This window comes from Diceros bicornis, chromosome 13 (assembly GCF_020826845.1).
Source record: "Diceros bicornis minor isolate mBicDic1 chromosome 13, mDicBic1.mat.cur, whole genome shotgun sequence".
Lineage (NCBI taxonomy): Eukaryota > Metazoa > Chordata > Mammalia > Perissodactyla > Rhinocerotidae > Diceros > Diceros bicornis.
This window is the reverse complement of record NC_080752.1, coordinates 34368479-34387276: the sequence shown is the minus strand read 5'-3', so window position 1 is coordinate 34387276 and position 18798 is coordinate 34368479. Positions and strand designations below refer to the sequence as shown.

General features: G+C 56.2%; 1 protein-coding gene across 4 annotated transcripts in view; it reads right to left on the bottom strand.

The window, feature by feature from the left end:
- Window positions 1-7432, bottom strand: part of CROCC (ciliary rootlet coiled-coil, rootletin) — a 40468-nt gene extending 33036 nt beyond the window's left edge. For 2 of the 4 annotated variants that reach the window (XM_058552998.1, XM_058553000.1), the window contains exons 1-5: window positions 7224-7432; window positions 6496-6637; window positions 4852-5006; window positions 246-431; window positions 67-150 (exon numbers count right to left, since the gene is read on the bottom strand). In XM_058552998.1, the coding sequence (XP_058408981.1) occupies window positions 67-150; window positions 246-431; window positions 4852-5006; window positions 6496-6637; window positions 7224-7283 (627 nt within the window). In that variant the 5' untranslated portion in view covers window positions 7284-7432. The remainder of the gene's footprint in view (window positions 1-66; window positions 151-245; window positions 432-4851; window positions 5007-6495; window positions 6638-7223) is intronic. The other 2 variants (XM_058552999.1, XM_058553001.1) reach the window with 2 other exon arrangements.
- Window positions 7433-18798: the final 11366 nt, after the last annotated feature.

Below are 18798 nucleotides of genomic sequence, written 5' to 3'. Positions count from 1 at the left end.
GAAGCGGGGGCATCAGGTTGGGCATGCGGCGGGAAGGGCCAGCCCTGCCCCCCCCCGGGCACCCACCCTGAGCCGCCGCTGCTCCAGCTCCGTGGACCTCTCCAGCAGCTGCTGCTCCAGCTCCGAGCACTTCTTCTTGTACTGGAGGATCTGGGGATGGGTGGGGGCGGATGGTCAGCCCCAGGGGGCGGGGGCAGGGCACAGTGAACACAGGGGTGGCAGGAGCAGGAGCGGGCGACCCTGACCTTGACCTGCAGCCGCTGCACGAGCTGGGCCTGCCGCTGCTGGCCCTCCTGGTAGGCCTGCAGCTTGCGCCGGTAGGAGGCCTGCTCCTCCTGCAGCTGCCTCCGCAGCTCCGCGCTCTGCCGTGCCAGCCCCCTGGGCTCTTGTGTTTCCAGCTCCCCAGACTCCAATCGCACAGCCTGCTCCAGCTGCAGAGAAGGGCCCGGGGTGAGAGTCCTAGGCCTCTAGGGGAGGCAGGCACAGGCCTCTGCAGGGGGCGCCAGGCCAGGTCCAGACCCACAACGCCTTGCAGGCACACAAGGGCAAGCCTAGGATGCAATGCATGTGTGCACAGGCTAATGCAGCTGTGCATGGACACACAGACTGGGCATGCATGGACCCATACAGGTGGACCCACATACATGTGCAGGCAAACACAAAGATGTATCTGGGGGCAAACTTTAAGGTCCTTGGCGCACCGTGAGCCTCTCCTCCAAAGCACCTACCCCAGCGTGGTTGGTGATTATTAGATCCATGCCTGTGTCTCCCCACCCCCACCCTGAGTGAGCTCAGGAAAGCCTGGAAGTCTGTTCCTCACAGTATCTTAGACCCAGAGCCGTGGCCGTGGCTTGCTGAGATCGTGAATTAATGGCATAAGCACATGTGAATACATTCGAACAGAGGCATCAACACATGTATTTGTATACTCAGATTTGTAGGAAGCACACACAAATGTTCTAATACACAGCACCTCTCGTTAATGCCCTTCAGTTGCAGCCCAGCTCGGGTGCCCCACTCTCCCTTCCCTCGTGAGAAGCCTCTGCTGCCCCCGCCCTTCCTCCACCCCCAGGCGGCTTACAGCCCCACCGCTAGCAGACCCTGTGGGCACAGGCGGGATGCTGGCCTGGCTCTGGCTGTCCCCACTAGCCAAGGAACCCCCTAACCCACTTAAGCACCTGCTGGTCCCAGGGGGCCCCTCAGCCTCCTCCAGCTGTTGGGGAAGTGGGGATGGAGGAGGCAGCTGAGGACGAGTGGGACTAACAGAGCAGTGAGAGTGCCCAGGGAGCACCAACGGGGACAACAGCGCAGCCCAGCTGGCTCTGACCCCAGCCCACACTCACCACCCACCTCCCCTGCGCCTGGCCCGCTGCAGCCCAGGCATTCACATGCCCACCCACGCCAGGTCCCAGGGAAGCCAACAGCAAGGGCAGCTACTCTCGCCCACGCTAATAACAGGTCCAGGCCGGGTCAGCAGCAGGTCTGGGCTCCTCCAGGCCCGCGTCGACCCAGTATGCCCAGGAGACGCTCAATGAGCCACCGAGAAAGCTGAAAACAACCTCATCTCTATCCCCCACCTCACCCCCCAGGGTGATGGTGGCCACTGGGGTGCCACCCACAATGAGGAGCTGGTGAGGGCTGCTTGGGGGCATCACCTCGAGTTGGGGGGAACACAGTCTGAGGGTGTAGCGGGAGGCAGTATGCAGGGAGTCTCTGTCTGGAGAGTGCATGGAGTGCACCTAAGTCGGGTGGCGGGCAGCGTCCATGTCTGTGTGTGGTGGCGGTGGCACCAAGATGCCGTGTGTGTTGCGCGCTGATGCAGGGGTACCTCACTGGGTGTGGGTAGGGCATGTTTTGTCATTTGTCTCCACACGGGACCCTGTGTGCCCCTGTGTCTGGTCCTTCACGGGGACCCAGGTGAGGTGACATCAGTGCCTGCGGGCCTACATTGTGGTGCAGGCGTTGGGCATGTCTGTGTGTGTACCCAGGTGTTCGCGTGTTTGTATGTCGGTGTGCACGACCGTAAGTCGGTGGATCTGGGGAGTGTGTCAGGGCTCTGCGTGTGTATGTGGTATGTGCGTTAGTGACTCCATGCTTTGTGCACATCACAAGATGTGAGACCATGTGCCGTGTTGTCTGCGGAATGGGTACACACAGTGGTGTGACTGGTCTGGGTGACACGCTCTGCGCCTGGGTGGGACTGTGGGGTGTCTGGCTGTGGGTGCGGCTTATGTGGGGCCCCATCTGCGAATCTGAGTGTGTTCCTGTGGTTGGTTTGTATTTCTGTGTTGGTTTTGCACATCTGTGTGACCCAGGTGCTGTTTGCTCCTGTGAGTTAGAGGGGTTCGGGCAGCCGCTGGGTGCTCACCCGCTTCAGCAGATCCAGGCCCCTCCCGGCCACACCTCACCCCTTCCCACAAACTTGGCCCCTCACAAAGCAGCCTTTCAATTTTACTTCTAACTCAAAAGGGAAGGAAGCTGCCGCCAAGCCAAGGATGAAAGAAGTTTACTGTCTCCCCTGGCAACCGCTGCCCTAGGAGCCGCATTCAGTCACTCTGTCCAGGTTGCCATGGACACTGGGGGAGCCCAGGGGGTTCGAGCTGTGGAGCCCAGGGAGGCGTGGCCACTCCCTCCTTCCCATCCCAGCTGCCTTGCCCCACACCTGCTCCTCAGGGACGGGAAGAAGGGGGGGCTCCAGGGCCCTGAGGTCCTTCCTCTGACCTGGGAGGTGGTCACTGGGAGCCCCTGCCTCAGTTTCCCTACATGCAGTCAACAGGACACAGATCCAGACCTGGCCTCCACTCCCCATCGCAGGAATGCTGTGGAGTTTCAATGGTCAGAATGATCTCGCTGACTGCCCCCCAACCCAGCCCACATGCAACAGCAATGGCCACGGGGGCAGGCCGTGCCACCTGCAGGCACAGGGACCAGTGGGCAGCAGGGAGAGAGAGTGCCGCAGGACCGCAGAGCCCTGGACCAGGGGTCTCATCCCAGCCCCACCCTGACCTCGGGCCTATCATGCCCCCTCTCTGGGCCTTAGTTTCCCCATTTGTAATAAGATGATCTCCAGGCTCTGAGGTTCTCTGTAGATCCAACCCCAGGGAAAGGCCTTGAGGTCATCCTCATCCAATCCCTGCCTCAGGTGCAGCCTCACTCACACCATCTCAGACCAAAGACAAACACCAGCCTCCCTCTACATGCTGTTCAGGGGCCTCACCAGACACACGAGGGAATTTTCTAGACTAACGCAGGGCCCCAGCAGCTGTGTCCCAGCAGAAAATGGACCTGCCACCTCCCACCTCCTCTTCCCTTCCCCTGCCAGCCATGGGGGCAGTGCCAGCTTCATTGTCAGTCAGAGGCTGGCATTTAAGAGGCAGCCCCCGGGGGCCTGGCACTGTCCCAGGGGCTAAAAGAGAAGAGGCCTAACCTGGGAGGGGCTGGCTCCGAGCCCCGCCACCACGGACAATGCAGGACTCTGGCCAGCCCACCCTCCACACCCCCTGCAAACCCTGGTAAAACTAGCTCTGCAATGTCCCCAGTGCTAGGGGCCACTGCGGGGGCCCCAGCCTGCTCCTCTGCAAGTCCCAACAAGTCGGGGGCTTGTCTAGGCGGGCGGATACCAGGACATGGGCACACCCCACAGCCACACACAAAGAAATGTGTATCCCTCTTCCCAACACAGTGTGCAAGCCCCTGCGTGGACAGGCCTGGCTCAGGGGTCCTCGGCTAACCCTGGCTCCGCCAGCAGCACATGGGGGACCCTGGGCCAGCTTCCCACATGTAACATCAGAGGGTCATGTCTGAGGCCCTTCCAGCGTTCCATGGCCAGCTGCTCCCCAGAACTCCCAGCCCAGTTATCTCTTCTTATACCCAGGAAACAACACTGCAATGCAGAGCCCTGGGCTGGGAGTTGAGAGACCTAGCCTTAACTGGTTGTGTGACCCCATGCACAGTGCTTTCCCTCTCTGAACCTGTTATCTCCTTTTTTAAATGAGCATCATAATGGTCCCAACCTTGGTGCATTAAATATAAAGAACCCAGCACGTGCTTGGCACAGAGTAGGCACTCAAGTGGTACCTACTTTTATGACTGCTATTAGCACCCACACACCTCCCATCTGCACACATACTCCCTCCCTCATGCAACTCTCCCACCAACTTTCCGCCACCATCAACTTCCCAGGGGCACCTCCCATGAGCCTGGAGGCCCAAAGGAGACAGTGCATGGAGAGCAACCTGCACCCCTAGCCCTGCCCACATCAACCTCCTGCACTGGGCCCTGGGACCCCCACAAGCCTGCAGCACAGGTCCCCGGGGGATGTGAACTCTGTCCGGACGTGGAGGCAGGCATGGCTTCTCCATCCTTCCTTGGCTGGGCCTCACCCCCATGGGGAGTGGCAGCAGACCTTGCGGCCACCCCAGATGGCCTGCAGAACACTGCCTCTGCCTACCCCAGCCTGCCCTGGCAGCCAGCCACTGTTGGGGACCCCAAGGCCCCTGTAAATGGGAGCACAGGGAGATGCCCAGAGACTCAAAGGGTGGCAGGAGCCTCCAGGAGTCTTATTCTCTGTGCCCCCCACCCCAAGCAGGAATGAAATACCTCTGGGGGCAAGCACTTGATTCCATCATTTCATGGATCCCTCACAACTCCACACCATAGCACCATCCCCACTACAGAAAACAGACTTAGAGAAGAGTGACTCGCTCCATTCAAGTTGGCCATTCAAGTTGGCAGAGCCACAGTTGGAGCCCAGCCCGGCCTGGCGCCAGGGCCCACATCTTGCCCGGTGCGCGGGCCTGCCCTCACAGCAGGGGAGCCCCTGGCCCCCTCTCAGCCCTGGGCAGCACCCACCCTCTCGCTGACTGCATTGTACTTGATGGCCAGCTCGTCGCGCTCGGCTCGGCTCTGAGCCAGCAGGTCCTCCACGCGGGACAGCTCCTGCTGCAGCAGCTGGTTCTCCTCCTGCAGTGACAGCATCGATGCCATCTCTGTGGGCGGCAGCGCGGCTGGAGAGGGACAGCGGGCACATGATCAGATTCCACCTGGGTCTAGGGGGCCGTCCTCCCCCTACAGGTGCCCCACCCACCACTGGAGGCAGGAAGATGGACCAGGCCCCCGGGAGGAGCCCGGTGGGAGTGGATGCAGCACCAGACCGCACGGACAGAGCTGAAGAGCAGGGAGCTGGGCAGAGACAGGCCTGGAGCCAGACTTGGAGTGGACACGACCACAGCTGACGTGTGGCCCCAGCAGGCCCAGGGGTGCAGGAGGGAGGTTCAGTCTAGGAGTCAGGAGCCTCGGCCCCAAATTCTGGCTCCTTCCTTCTCCAATTACCACACTTCCCTGAACCTCAGTTTTACTGATCTGTAAAATGGGTGGAACAGTAACCAGACCACATCAGGAGAGCAGGAAAGCCTCACTAAAGGGAAGGGCTCCACGTACCTTCTGACGCTCGGGGCTCAGGATAGTGTAGATCAGGTGATGAGGAGGAAGAAGAGGAAAAGAAAGGCCAGAGGGAGAAGTAGAAGTGTCCCCCCCATTCTGTGGATTCCTCTTCTGCCCAGCGAAAACTGGACACCCGCCACGGGCCTCTAGGCTCTTCCGGCCTGGGCTGTGGGCTCTCTAAGTCTTTCTGTCTGGGGCTCCCAGGGGCCCTGTATCCCTGGTCCTCCCAAGGAGGTTAAGGCTGGAATGCAGCAGGAACACCAGAACCACCACCAAGAAGAGCTGCAAACACACTGGCTGTCGCTGAGTGTGCTCTTCCCAGATTCTCAAAGCACATATGAGCTTGTGGGTGCTGCCCACCTGGAGAGGCAGGGGCCTAGCAGCCTTCCTGCCTGAGTGGGGAATGGGCAGTACCATTCCTTGGACTTCTGCAAAGCCCTGGGCTAAACTGAGCTGCCCTCCCCCTGTAATCTCGGTTTCAGCCAGCTGACACCTTCCCTGGGAGGGAATGTGGTATTTGGGAGGGAATGTGGTATTTGGGGTTGAAGTCCTTTTTTTTTTTTTTTAATTTTAATTCCCCCCCCCCCCCAAAGCCCCAGGCGATAGTTGTATGTCATAGTTGCACATTCTTCTAGTTGCTGTATGTGGGACGCGGCCTCAGCATGGCCGGAGAAGCAGTGCGTCTGTGCGCGTCCGGGATCCGAACCCGGGCAGCCTGCATCGGAACGCACGCACTTAACCGCTAAGCCACGGGGCCGGCCCAAGGGGTTGAAGTCTTTGCAGCTGGCTACAGGCAAGCAAGCAGGAGATGTTCAGCCCTGCCTTCGAGCAGCATCGCATGGGGAACAAGTCTGGGCAAATTACACCTCTGAGCCTCCATTTCCTCATCTGTAAAATGGGTCCCTCCATTATAGGGTTATGCCTGCCTCACAGTGAGTATTCAAGAAATGAAAGCTGTAGTCATTAACATCATTATGACCGTTGAGGAGCGTGATGTGAGAGGAGGCGAGATGTGGGCAGTGTCTGTGGGGGGAGAGGGACGGGTGGTGGTACCTGGGCTCTCAGGCCGGGAGAAGTTGCGGGTGACAATCTCCCTGATGCGGGCGGGCAGGCAAGCGGGCTGACAGTCCTGGGCCGGGTCCTGCACACTCAGGCCCTTCTCCTGGCCTGGCCCCAGGATGCTGCTCTCCAGTGTCTGCAGGGAAAGAGGGAGGGTCTGCAGGGGACCTGGGACTCTGGGCAACCTGGCCTGGGTGGGAGAGGAGCAAAGTCCTGCCGCCCAAGATGTGGGTGCCCAGGAGACCCTCAGGAAATTCTCAAAATGGAGGGAAGTCTGGGAGTTAGAATCGGAAAAAGCCCCATGGGAGGACACTCGAGTGTGTTCCCTGCTCCAGGAAGGAGGCCCCCTTGAGGGCCAGAGACGTGAACCAAACCCCACGTCCCACTCACAAACCCCATCAGGGCTGCAGTGTTGGGGGCTCCAATCCAGCTCCGACCCCAGATGGGTGAGGACCCCGCTGTGCCAGCACAGGTCTCCCAACCCTAAAATCTGGGAGTAGGGACCCTGGTCCCCCAGGGCACTGGGACAAGGGAGCCACAGCAGTTGAGTCTCGCTCACTCCTCTACTGCCAGCCTGGCCAGGAGCGGAAAGCTGGGGCCCCTGTGCACCCCCACCACATCTCTCTCACCACTCGACCCCCAGATGCGCCCACCTCTACCCACTCCTGCTAGGCCCACGCTCCGTTGCCCTGGACGGGGTGGGCACAGCCCCCAGGACCCACCTGGATAACCGTCTCTAGTGCCAGCTGGACCTCCGATGACCCCTCCAGCCCCAAGCTCATGGGGGGAGGCTGTGGGCCCCCTCTGCCCCCTTCTCCAGGGCCCCGGAGACTAGGTCAGCCTGCCCACCCCACAGCCAGACTGCTGTGCTGAGCACCCGGCAGATTAGGCTTAAATCCGGCGGTGCCTCCACGTGACCACGGAGGTGGGAGGGGCTCAGGGAGGGGGAGGGGATGGGAAAGGAGAGGAGGGGAGGGAAGCGAGGCAGACGGAACCGGGGGAAGAGGAAGGATAAAGAGGGGGAGGGGAGGAGAGGGGGGGAGGTGGAGGAGAAAGGGAAGGAGTGGAGAGAGGGAGGGGGGAATCTGGAGGTGAGGACACCCCCCACCCTCCCATACACACACACACACACACACACACACTCACACCCACACACACACACTCCACCCTCCCCAGCAGCTGGGTCCTAGAGCCCTCCAAGCCCAGAGGTGGGGTCAGCCTCCAGGAGGCCGGAAAGGCCAGAGTCTTCCAGACCACCTTTGCTGACCCAGAACAGGGTCACATGGTTTGCTGTATTTACAGGGTGCTGGGGTGACATTTTCCCACATCAGGTGTAGGGCAAAGAACACAGGGGTGGAATCGCCTAGACCATCAAGGAACCGAATCCTCCTCACCCCTGCTCCCACCCCCTCCCCGCCACTGGCTGTGTGCCCTCGGGAAAACAACTTTGCCTCTCTGAGCCTCAGTGTCCTCGTGTGAGATGAGGATAACACTGGCACCCACCTCATGGAGTTGTCTGGGAATTAAACAAAACATCGAGTGTGTATAAAGTTTGTGTGACTCGGCTGGGCTCATAGAGAGCATTCGATAAATACTGATCTCATTTATTTGAAAATCTGATGTGTACAGTCCCTCTACCTCAGGGCCCTGCGGCTCAGGGGTCCACTCACCGCCTCCCACTGTTCCTTCCCTGCAGCAAGGAGGCTGTATGGCATAGTGGTTAGGCTCGCAGCTCTGGAGTCAGGGTCAGATCTGGGGTCGCATTGGAGACCCAGCTCTGCCACATGTTGGCAGTATGACCTTGGACAAGTTACCTCTCTGAGCCTCAGTTTCCTCTTCTCTAGAATAGGACTAATAGCACCTACCACAGAGAGTTATTGTGAGGATGAGGATGAAACGGTTGAAAAGTGTAGGGGCTGAGAACCACGGCTGGCACATGGTGAGCTGTCAGTAAACGGAGCTGCTGTTCCGCCGTCATTAGCATCCCGTGTTTGGGCTCCTGCTACCTCTGGGCCTCAGGGCACCCTCCGCTCTAAGTGCCACGTCCCACAGGAGGCATATTCACGTGATCTCACTAAATCCTCACCTCCACCCATTTCCAGATGAGAAAACCGAGGCTCAGAGAGTTTGTGGCTCCTACCTATTCAAAGGGAGACGTGGCAGGGAGGTGGTAAACCCAAAGCTCATTCCACCACTCATTCCAGGCAGCCTCCCAGTCAGAGCCTCAAGAGCAAGGCCAGGGCATTTGCACTTTAAGACTCCACCATGTCCAAGTCAGAGCCAGGAATGCAGCAGGTGCTGCATAAATGCACATTAGTCCAGCCTGGACCCCTCACCCCCAACTAAGGAATCCATTCTGCAAATGGAAAAACAGGAAACAGGGCACACCAGGCCCAAAAGGTAAGCGCCACCAAGTTGCCATGGCAACCAAGGCCAGATTTAGGAAAAACTAAACTCGGCCAGAGGCAGAGAGCTGTCACTACAAAACCCTGGGTCCCCCATTCTTCCAGCTCTGGAGCCTCCAGAAACCCCTCCACGGGCTGCATACCCGTAACCAGAGCAGGGGGAGGCCACAAACACCGCTAGGCCAGGACCTCCAACCCTGCTTGCTCAGCTCCACAGACACAGGGCCCCAGATGTGCTTGGTGAACTGACTGAATTATTCTGTGCCTTCCCCCAGCCAGTGCCCTAAGGGATGGGGGGAAGGGAGCAAGATGTCAGAACCCTGGGCACTGGGTGATAGCAACCCTTGGCTCTGCCCACAGAGTTCTCCCCCTAGCTGCCTACTGGGTTCTATAGATCCCAAGAAATCATATCTAAACCCTCTGCATGCGTGCTCAACATTTGCAGCTTCCAACCAGTTCTCAAAACAATGATTGAATTCCTCACAGGAAAAGTCTGGATGTTACAGCTTCAGCGTCTGACTGCCGGGACTCCAATCTTGGCTATGCCTCCCCACCAGCTGGGTGACCCTGGGCCAGTGACTTCGTCTCTCTGAGCTTCAGTTTCCCCATCTGTAAAATGGGATAATAATGCTGTCTGCTTCTATCATGAGGATTAAATAAGATGATCCATGCTTAGCTGTGTGCCTGGATACAGTGTGGCAGAAACCGCCATGTGTTCACCAAAAAACATTTTTGAGTCTTAGGAAAAAGGCTAGAAGTCAGATATGGGCATGTAATCAAGTTCTGGCCAGTAGAATTAAGACAGAAAGAATGTGTGCCACTTTAGACCTGGCCTATAAAAACCTCCCATGTGGGCCAGCCCTAGCAGCCCAGTGGTTAAGTTCGGTGCACTCCACGTCAGCAGCCCAGGTTCGGTTCCCGGGTGCAGACCTACACCCCTCGTCTGTCAGTGGCCATGCTGTCACAGTAGCTCACACACAAAAAGAGGAAGATTGGCACAGACGTTAGCTCAGGGAGAATCTTCCTCAGCAAAAAAACCAAAAAACAAAAACAAAACCCTCCCATGAGGAATTGTTTCTCTCCTTCCCTGTCCACCAACTGGAAGGAAATAACGCTGAAGTCCTGGGAGGATGCCGGAGCCACAAGATGGAAGGGGTCTGGGTCTCGGGTCTCTGGGTGACCACGTAGAAAGCCACCTGCCGAACACCCAACAGGACTTTTCATGAACAAGAAATAAACTCTGCTGTGTTAAGCCTCTGAGATTTCAGGGTTTCACCATCACATCAACTGGTCTTGCCTTAATTACACACGTGATTCAACGCTGGATAAGTGTTGGCTATTGTTAGTTATCGTTACGTCATTAGTATTACTGGCTCTTCCCAGTCTCCCATCTAGAACCTTGTGCCTGGTACACAGAAGACCCTCAGCCATTGTTTGGGGAACAAATACAGAGGAGACACGCTTTGCACTCACTCCTTCCCACCCCTGCTCGGCCCTTGACCACCTCCAAACCTGCTGTCTGCCGGGTCTACCTGCAGGAACTGGCTACAAAGTCCCTCAAAGATGACTCGGGCGTTTCAAACATACCAGCTGTTCTTACCCACTTCTCACTTCTTTATTCTCCGGTTGCTGACTAGAAATTATAACAAAAATATTGAACCAACCTTGAGCCAGGCCCTGTGCCCAAAACTCTGCATCTGACTCTTACCTGTTTTAACCTTCTTGACAGCCCCGTGTCGGTACTGTGCTACCCACTTGACAGATGACACTAAGGCTCAGTGCAGTTAAGTAACTTGCTCAAAGCCACTCAGGCATGAAGAGCTGAAGCCACAGGGGAGATCCAGGTATGCCCGGTTCCAAAGTTTGAAGCAATGACAGCAATGGCTATTTAAACATAACAGCAATTATGTAGTGCTTACTGTGTACCAGGCACCACACTAGGTCTCTGATGTGCAGTATATAAGCCACTGCCATCTCTTGCCTGGACTGCTGAGATGGCTCTTCATGGGTCTCCTCGCTTCCCAGCTTGTGCCCCCACCCTAGTCTATTCTCACAAAGTGGAGATCGCATCCGTCTTCTGTTCAGCGCCCCCACCCCCACTCCCCACAGCCTCCTATCACATTCAAAATAAAATTCAAAGTCCTGCCACAGCATACAAGGCCTGTCCTGTCTGGCTCCGTCCCACATCTCCCACCTCCTCTCTTTCTCTCTCCCCTTTGCTCATTCCACTCCAGCTATGCTGGCCTTCTTGATGCTAAAACACACCAAGCATGCTCCCACCCCAGGGCCTTTGCACCTGCCATTTTCTCTCCCTGGAATGTTCTTCCCCCTTCCTGTCATGGCTCACTCCTGCTTGTCAATTAGATCTTGGCCAAAAATGTCACCTTCTGAAAGAGCAAACCCTGACCTCCCAGCAAAAGCGGTCCCTGCCAGTAGTCATTCACTGTTTTCTCCAACATGTATGTTGTCTCTCTCCTCCAAGGGCAGGGACCAGCTGGCCTTGTTCACTGCTGTCTCCACCATGCCTAAGGCCCAAAGCGCCATGAACAGCTGCTGAATGAATGAATGAATGCGAAGAGACAATAATATAGAAACTAAATGAGAAAAATAGAAAAGAAAAAGAAACAATTCCCCTGGGCTTTGGCCGGGGTCACATTGGGCACGTCTCGGCCATGGGTGATGTGACCCACAGACTGGGATCCCAGAAGGCCCTCCTGTGAACACACATCCAGCACCCGCCACCTCCCAGGAGTTCAAGGCAAAAACCAGGCAGTGCCCCCAACGCGGGACTCCTGGATGAGAGGGGTGCCTAGGCTCCAAGGGCTGACCCCCATCGCCAGGACTTGAGAGAAAGATGGGAGAGGAGGAGCTAAGTCAGGGAAACCCCCCCAAGATGGGGGGGGGGCTCTGACTCCTGAGGTCTCTCCTGAACCCCCCTCCTGAGGGAGCAGCTGGGCCTGCCCTCAGCCGCTGGCTGGCCCCTGCCCAAGATTTGTTTATTAAGCACCTGCTGCCGGCTCAGCTAAAGAAAACAGGAAATCTCAGATGAAAACAGGCAGAAGGTAGCCTCATGGAACCCTCCCCATGTCCCAATCCCCCAGACAAGTCCGGGCCCCAGAGGGAGCTGGGGAGACTGGCCATCAAGGGGCGGACAACGCCCCAGGGCACTGTCCTCTTGCGTTTGCAGAAAAATCACGCTCAAAATGCCAAGCCCAGAGACTGGCACAGGGGGCCTCAGGCCTCATTTTGAGAAACCCAAGGAGGCCCCAAATCCCTGCACAGGCTGTGCCATCTTGGGCAACTCAACTGACCGCTCTGGGCCTCAGTTTCCTCAGTAGTAAGAGGGAGCTACTTTCCACTCCGCAGGGTCGCATTGAAGGTGAAGTGACATGGCACACCAGGAGGGCAGGGACGGTGCCTGGCCCACAGGAAGCCGCAGGAAGGGATCTGCTGCTTGTGGTGACTCTTAGGAAGGGCCTCCCACGGCAGCTCGGCCCGGGGGAGCGAGGGGACCCCGGCGGAGGGGCGCTCGTCGTGCGCCTGCAGGCCGCCGAGCTCCGGCAGGCCCCCACCTCGTCCCGCCCACCGCCGCCCGCGACGATCGCGCCGGAGAGGGAGCAGGGCCGCGGGCAGGATGTCCGCAGAGCCCGTGGCGCGCTCTCCGGCGGCCGGCGGCCGGGCGGGGACGCGGCGAGCGCGCCCCCAGCGCCCCAGGGGCCCGGGACGGCGGCTCCAGCCCGCCCCCTGGCGCGCGCCCGCCTGCCCGCCGCCCGCGCGCGCCGCAACCCCAGCCCCGCGGCCTCCTCCCGCCGGAGCGCGCCGCGCGCGCCCGAGCCCCTGGCCCGCGGGAGCGCGCGCCGCCGGCCTCTTACCTTTGCGCGCCGCCGCTGCCGCCGCCGCCGCCGCCGAGGCCGAGCGGGCCGGGCCGGGCCGGGCGGGGCGGGGCCGGAGGGCGGAGCCCGCGCCCGACCCGCCCGCCTTCCCGCGTCGCCCGGGGCGGAGGGCGCGCCCCTCGGGCCAGGCCGGGCCAGGCCGGGGCGGCCGCAGTCGGCGTGCCCCGGGCTGGGTCCCTCGAGCGTTTCCTGGGGACCCGCACTGGGTTGAGGGCTTTTCCTACACGATCGCGTTTACTGCTCCCGACAACCCAGCAAGCAGGGATTGTTAGCTCCTTTTGCATAAACGGGAAACTGAAGATTAAGCAAGTCGCCCAAGGTCTCGAAGCTGCAAGTTGGCAGAGCAGAAGCGAACCCAGACCCAGCTGCAGGGTCCCACTGCGGTCTCGGCTTGTGTTCACTGGCCCGGCCTTAGAGGCCTTAAACTCCTAAACTCTGGCCGTGACCCATCGCCCAACCAGACTGCGGAGCACTCCCCGCCCGCCCCTTCGGGGCCCACAGCAGCAGTACTGAGGCTTCGACTTGACCGTGGGGAAAATGTCTTTGTTTTCCTGTTGTCCTGCAACCTTGGATGAGGCACTCAGGCCTCAGTTTGCTCATCTGTAAAATGGTGGAACCCCTCTGCTGCCCATTCCTTCTCACCAGCTCATGCGCCTTCCCCAAATGGGATGGGGATAAGACCACAGAGGAAACCATGCTGTTGAAACTAAACAGTGATGTGTCATTTCTATTGGGACAATAGGTTAGATTCTGTCCACTTACTGGGACTCAACCTGCCTCTGTTCTTGAAGGCACTGGATCAAATCATCCTTTTTTTTTTTTTTCTGTGAGGAAGATCAGCCCTGAGCTCAGATCCATGCTAATCCTCCTCTTTTTGCTGAGGAAGACTGGCTCTGAGCTAACATCTATTGCCAATCCTCCTCCTTTTTTTTTCTTCCCCCCAAAGCCCCAGTATAGTTGTATGTCATAGTTGCACATCCTTCTAGTTGCTGTATGTGGGACGCGGCCTCAGCATGGCCAGAGAAGCAGTGCATGGGTGTGCGCCCAAACCCGGGCCACCAGTAGCGGAGCATGCACACTTAACCGCTAAGCCATGGGCCCGGCCCTCAAATCATCTATTTTTAACGAGAGTCAGGTCTGAATCTCTAGGGCTGAGGGAGGTGTGTGCTCTGTTTGAAAAAGCATGTTTAATTTTGTGATTTTGTATTTGAAAAACAGTAAATGCCCAGAAAGAAAAGCAGCAGGCCTACGGCTGATGGTTGTGCCTTTCCCCCACAGGAGGAGGACAGGAGCTGGAGTTTTATCTTTGTTACAGAGGAGCCTGGTTTTCATATCTGAGAAACTGCACTTGAGGCTGCCGACGTGCCCTTTGGGCTCTGATGCCTGGGGATGGTGCAGGCAAGCCTGTGGCCTGGGCCAGGGCTGAGAGCTATTGGTCAAGGGAGATTTGGGTCAATCCCTGGGGTTTGGGTGGGGGTGGGATGCAAAGTTGGGAGGAGAGGGACACAGCCCTCAGGTGCCCCGGCATGGCCCAGGTCTGTGTCACCTGTCTGGAGTCCCCAGACTTGCTAGGTCCCTACCCAGGCCTGGAGAGGCTCATGGCCTCACCAGTCCACTTCTGATCCTGCCTGCCCCTGCAGAGCCCTCACTCCAGTGTTCCTTGAAGCACCAGGGTCTGCACTCAGCCCCCATCTTTGCCCCTCCCTGCCTGTTGCCTGGGCCTGCCCAGGCCCCTCTCCACCAGGTCTCCCTTGGTCACCAGTACCTGCATCTCGCAGGCAGGCTACACTGGCTGCGTACCACACAGTGCCGGCTGCTGCCTCTTATATTTTCTCATTCTGTCTTCAGCCCCTCTGAACACTTCTGTGAAGCAGGATTTAGGCTGAGAAGCTGGTTCTAGGATTATTTCCATTTTACAGAGGAGGAGACCAAGACTCAGAGAGGTACTGTCACTTGCCCAAGAACATACAGCAGGAAGTTCAATGGCTTCTAATCCCATGCTCTTTCCTGTACACCATGCTGCCTCATGTGAGATTTTGGGAGGGAGAGCAAACACAGCTCCTCTCTCCTTGACCCTCCTACCCCAGAGCCCACAGTAACCTGTGCAGGGAGGCACACCCTTATGCCAGGCCTCCTCAGAAGGCCTCTGGCTCCCCTCTCTGGGAAGAGGCTGGGTCCCCTGCTGTGCTCAATCAGTGGCTCTGCTCCGCTCAACCTGGCTTGTGGTCATTTGAATCCCCACAGCTGCTGCCCACGGGTCACCCTGTCCCATCACCAGGTGGTACCCAGCCCACTGACCCCAGGACCAGCCACCAGAAGGGAGTTGTGCCAAGTGCTCACCTGCTCACTGTGGAGGGTTCTAAATCTGCACTCAGGTAACAGGGAAACAAGTGACCGGAGTTACCACCCCCAGGTTGCTAGGGCCAAGTGCCTGCCAAATCCGGGTGCTAGGCTGGGCTGGACTCTGCCCACCACCAGCAAAACCACATTAACCAGGAAGCTCAGAGGACGGGCATTCCGGTTAACTGTATTCGCTGCATATCTTAAGGCCAACTTGCAAAGTCTTTCTATAATGCCTGACTTTAATAGTAAAAAATTAGCAAGACCAAAATGTCCAGCAATAAGGGACTTGCACATATTAGTCATGGGTTGTTCATTTGATGGAATACTATGCAGCCATTCCAAATGTTACTGAAGAACATTCAGTGACTGGAAAAATGGTTACAAGATATTAAGTGGAAAGTTTCAGAATAGCAGGACAGAATAAGCCCATATTTCTAAAAGAAAAATAAAATATTTATTTCTGGGGCCGGCCCCGTGTCTTAGCAGTTAAGTGCACGTGCTCTGCTACTGGCGGCCCAGGTTCGGATCTGGGTGCGCACCGACGCACCGCTTGTTCGGCCATGCTCAGGCAGCATCCCACGTACAGCAACTAACAGGATGTGCAACTACAACATACAACTATCTCCTGCGGCTTTGTGGAGAAAAAGGGAAAAAAAGGAGGAGGATTGGCAACAGATGTTAGCTCAGGGCCGGTCCTCCTCAGCAAAAAGAGGAGGATCAGCATGGATGTTAGCTCAGGATTGATCTTCCTCACAAAAAAAAAAAAAAAATTATTTCTTATATATAGATATATTAGGAAAAAGATCAGAAGACACTAAAATGCTAACCATGTTCTTTATCTTTGGGGGTTGGTAGACAGATGACCTTTTAAATGTAGATTTTCTTTCTTTGAAAACATGGTATATTTACATGGTTTGAATTTATTATTTTTTTGTGTGAGGAGGACCAGCCCTGAGCTAACATCCAATGCCAATCCTCCTCTTTTTTTGCTGAGGAAGACTGGCCTTGGGCTAACATCTGTGCTCATCTTCCTCTACTTTATATGGGACCCCGCCACAGCATGGCTTAACAAGCAGTGCAGTGGTGCGCACCCGGGATCCAAACCGGCAAACCCCGGGCCTCCGCAGCGGAGTGTGCGCACCCAACCGCTTGCGCCACCGGGCTGGTCCCTGGTTTGAATTTAAATAGTACAGAAAGTTATAAATCAAAAGTAAGTCTCTCCCCCTGTTTCTTAGTCACCCAGTCTCCCCCTGTGGACAACTTGTGGGGTGCTGTTTCCTGTGTATCTTTCCAGAGATATTTTAGGCACATAAAGGATGTATTTTTCCCTTCCCATTTTTATATGCAAAAGAGAGCATATTATATCTATTCCTTATTCTGCACCTTGCTGCCTGCCTTGGCTATGGCTTAGTGATCATTCCCATCAATATATAAAGAGCTTTTTCATTCTTTGTTTGCCCTCAGGGATCTGGTATTCCACCATATGGAGGTACCTAAATTTATATAACCCATCCCTTAACTGATGGACACTGGAGTAGGCAGACTGTGAGTTGAATTGTGTCCCCCCAAAAGGTATGTTCAAGTCCTAACCCCCAATACCTGTGAAGGTGACCCTACATGGAAATAGGGCCTTTGCAGATGTAATTAGTTAAGGATTTTGAGATGAAATCATCCTGGACTTAGGGCCCACCTAAATCCAGGGTGGGCTCTACATCCAAAGCAGCGTGTCATTACAAGGAGAGGAGAGGAGAGGACACACAGAGAGACACAGGGAGCAGGCCAGATGAAGACAGAGGCAGAGATTGGAGTTATATTCCTACAAGCCAAGGAATGCTCGGGGCCCCCAGAGGTGGAAGAGGCAAGGATTCTTGCCTACAGCCTTTGGAAGGAGCATGGCCCTGCTGACGTCTTGATTTCAGATTTCTAGCCTCCAGAACTGGGAGAGGATCACTTTGTTGTTTTAGGCTACCCAGTTTGTGGTAATTTGTTACATCAGCCATAGGAAACTAGCATGTAAGTAGACTTCTAAGATGGTCCTCCATGATCTCTGCCCCCCAGGATTCACATCCTTGTGTAATCCCCTCCCCTATGAGCGTGGGCAGCACCTGTGACTTGCTTCCACTCAACAGAATCCAGCAAACGTGACGGGATGTCACTTCTGAGATAACACTGATGGCTGTCTTGCTGGCACTCACTTGCTCGCTTTGATGAAGCAAACTGCCCAGTTGTGAACTATGGAGAGGCCCACGTGGCAAGAAAATGAGTGACCTCTGTCAACAGCCAGCACCACAGGAGTAAGCTTGGAAGTGGATCCTTCCCCTTGAGCCTTAAGATGACACGGCAGCCTGAGAGAGATGCAGAGACAGAGGACCCAGCCAAGCCGCACCGGACTCCCGACCCACAGAAACCGTGAGACGGTGAATGTGTTTTAAGCTGCTGAGTTTGTGGGTGACTGTTACACAGCGCAGATAACTAATGTAGACATGCAGGCTATTTCCAATCTTTTGCTATGATAACACTACAGATGATTAGTATTTTTTTTGTTTTCCTGTCTGCATCACATGGGTAATCAGACAGAAAACATGCAAGTATTTGTCTGCATTCAAGCTGCAGTGAGGAGAAACTGGTCTCCCTGCTGCGGTCCACTCTGCCCACATAGTATCTTCCCGACACTTCCTGCTCAGAGAAATCAACAGCTATTGAGCACCTACTGTATGCCCATGATGCATTTCAGTGGCTTCCAATCACCTACGAATAACGCCCCACCCCTTGGCCAGTCATTCAGCATCTGCCGTAGTATGGCTTTCTTAATCCAGGTGGAGGAAATGTGAACTGTCATGTATTAAGCAGGTCTTATGTGCTGGCCCTGTAGGCATCTCAAGTAGATCAATACAGATGCCAGAGCCAGGCTGCCTGGGTTCCAATCCCAGCCCTGCCTCCGAGCAACTACATGACTTTGGGCAAACTACATAATCTCACTGTGCTTCCATCTCATCACTTGTAAAACAGGGATCAGCGCCTACCTTGTGGGCCTGCTGGGATGAATGAGCTTCATGTTAAGTACATAGAACAGCGCCCAGCGCAGTGTTACATAAGCAATAGCTACGCTCAATGTAAGGGGGAAAGGCAGGCCCAAAGGAGCATGTCAAGGGACCTCCCAAGGCCATACAACCATTAAATCCACCCAGATTTTTTTGTGTGTGCGAGGAAGATCAGCCCTGAGCTAACATCCATGCCAATCCTCCTCTTTTTGCTGAAGACTGGCCCTGAGCTAACATCTATTGGCAATCCTTCTCCTTTTTTTTCCCCAAAGCCCCAGTAGATAGTTGTATGTCACAGTTGCACATCCTTCTAGTTGCTGTACGTGGGACGCGGCCTCAGCATGGCCTGACAAGCGGTGCGTCGGTGCGCGCCCGGGATCCGAACCCAGGCCGCCAGTAGCAGAGCACGCACACTTAACCGCTAAGCCACCGGGCCGGCCCCCCGCCCAGATTTTTTCTCACACTCATTCCCACCTCAAATACACTTGGTTCCCTTCTTATATTAGTTATTTATTGCTGCAGAACAACATTACCACAAACTTAGCAGCTTAAAACAACACATTTACTACCTCCGTTTCTATGGTCGGTCAGGAGGCCGGGCACAGCTTAGCTGGG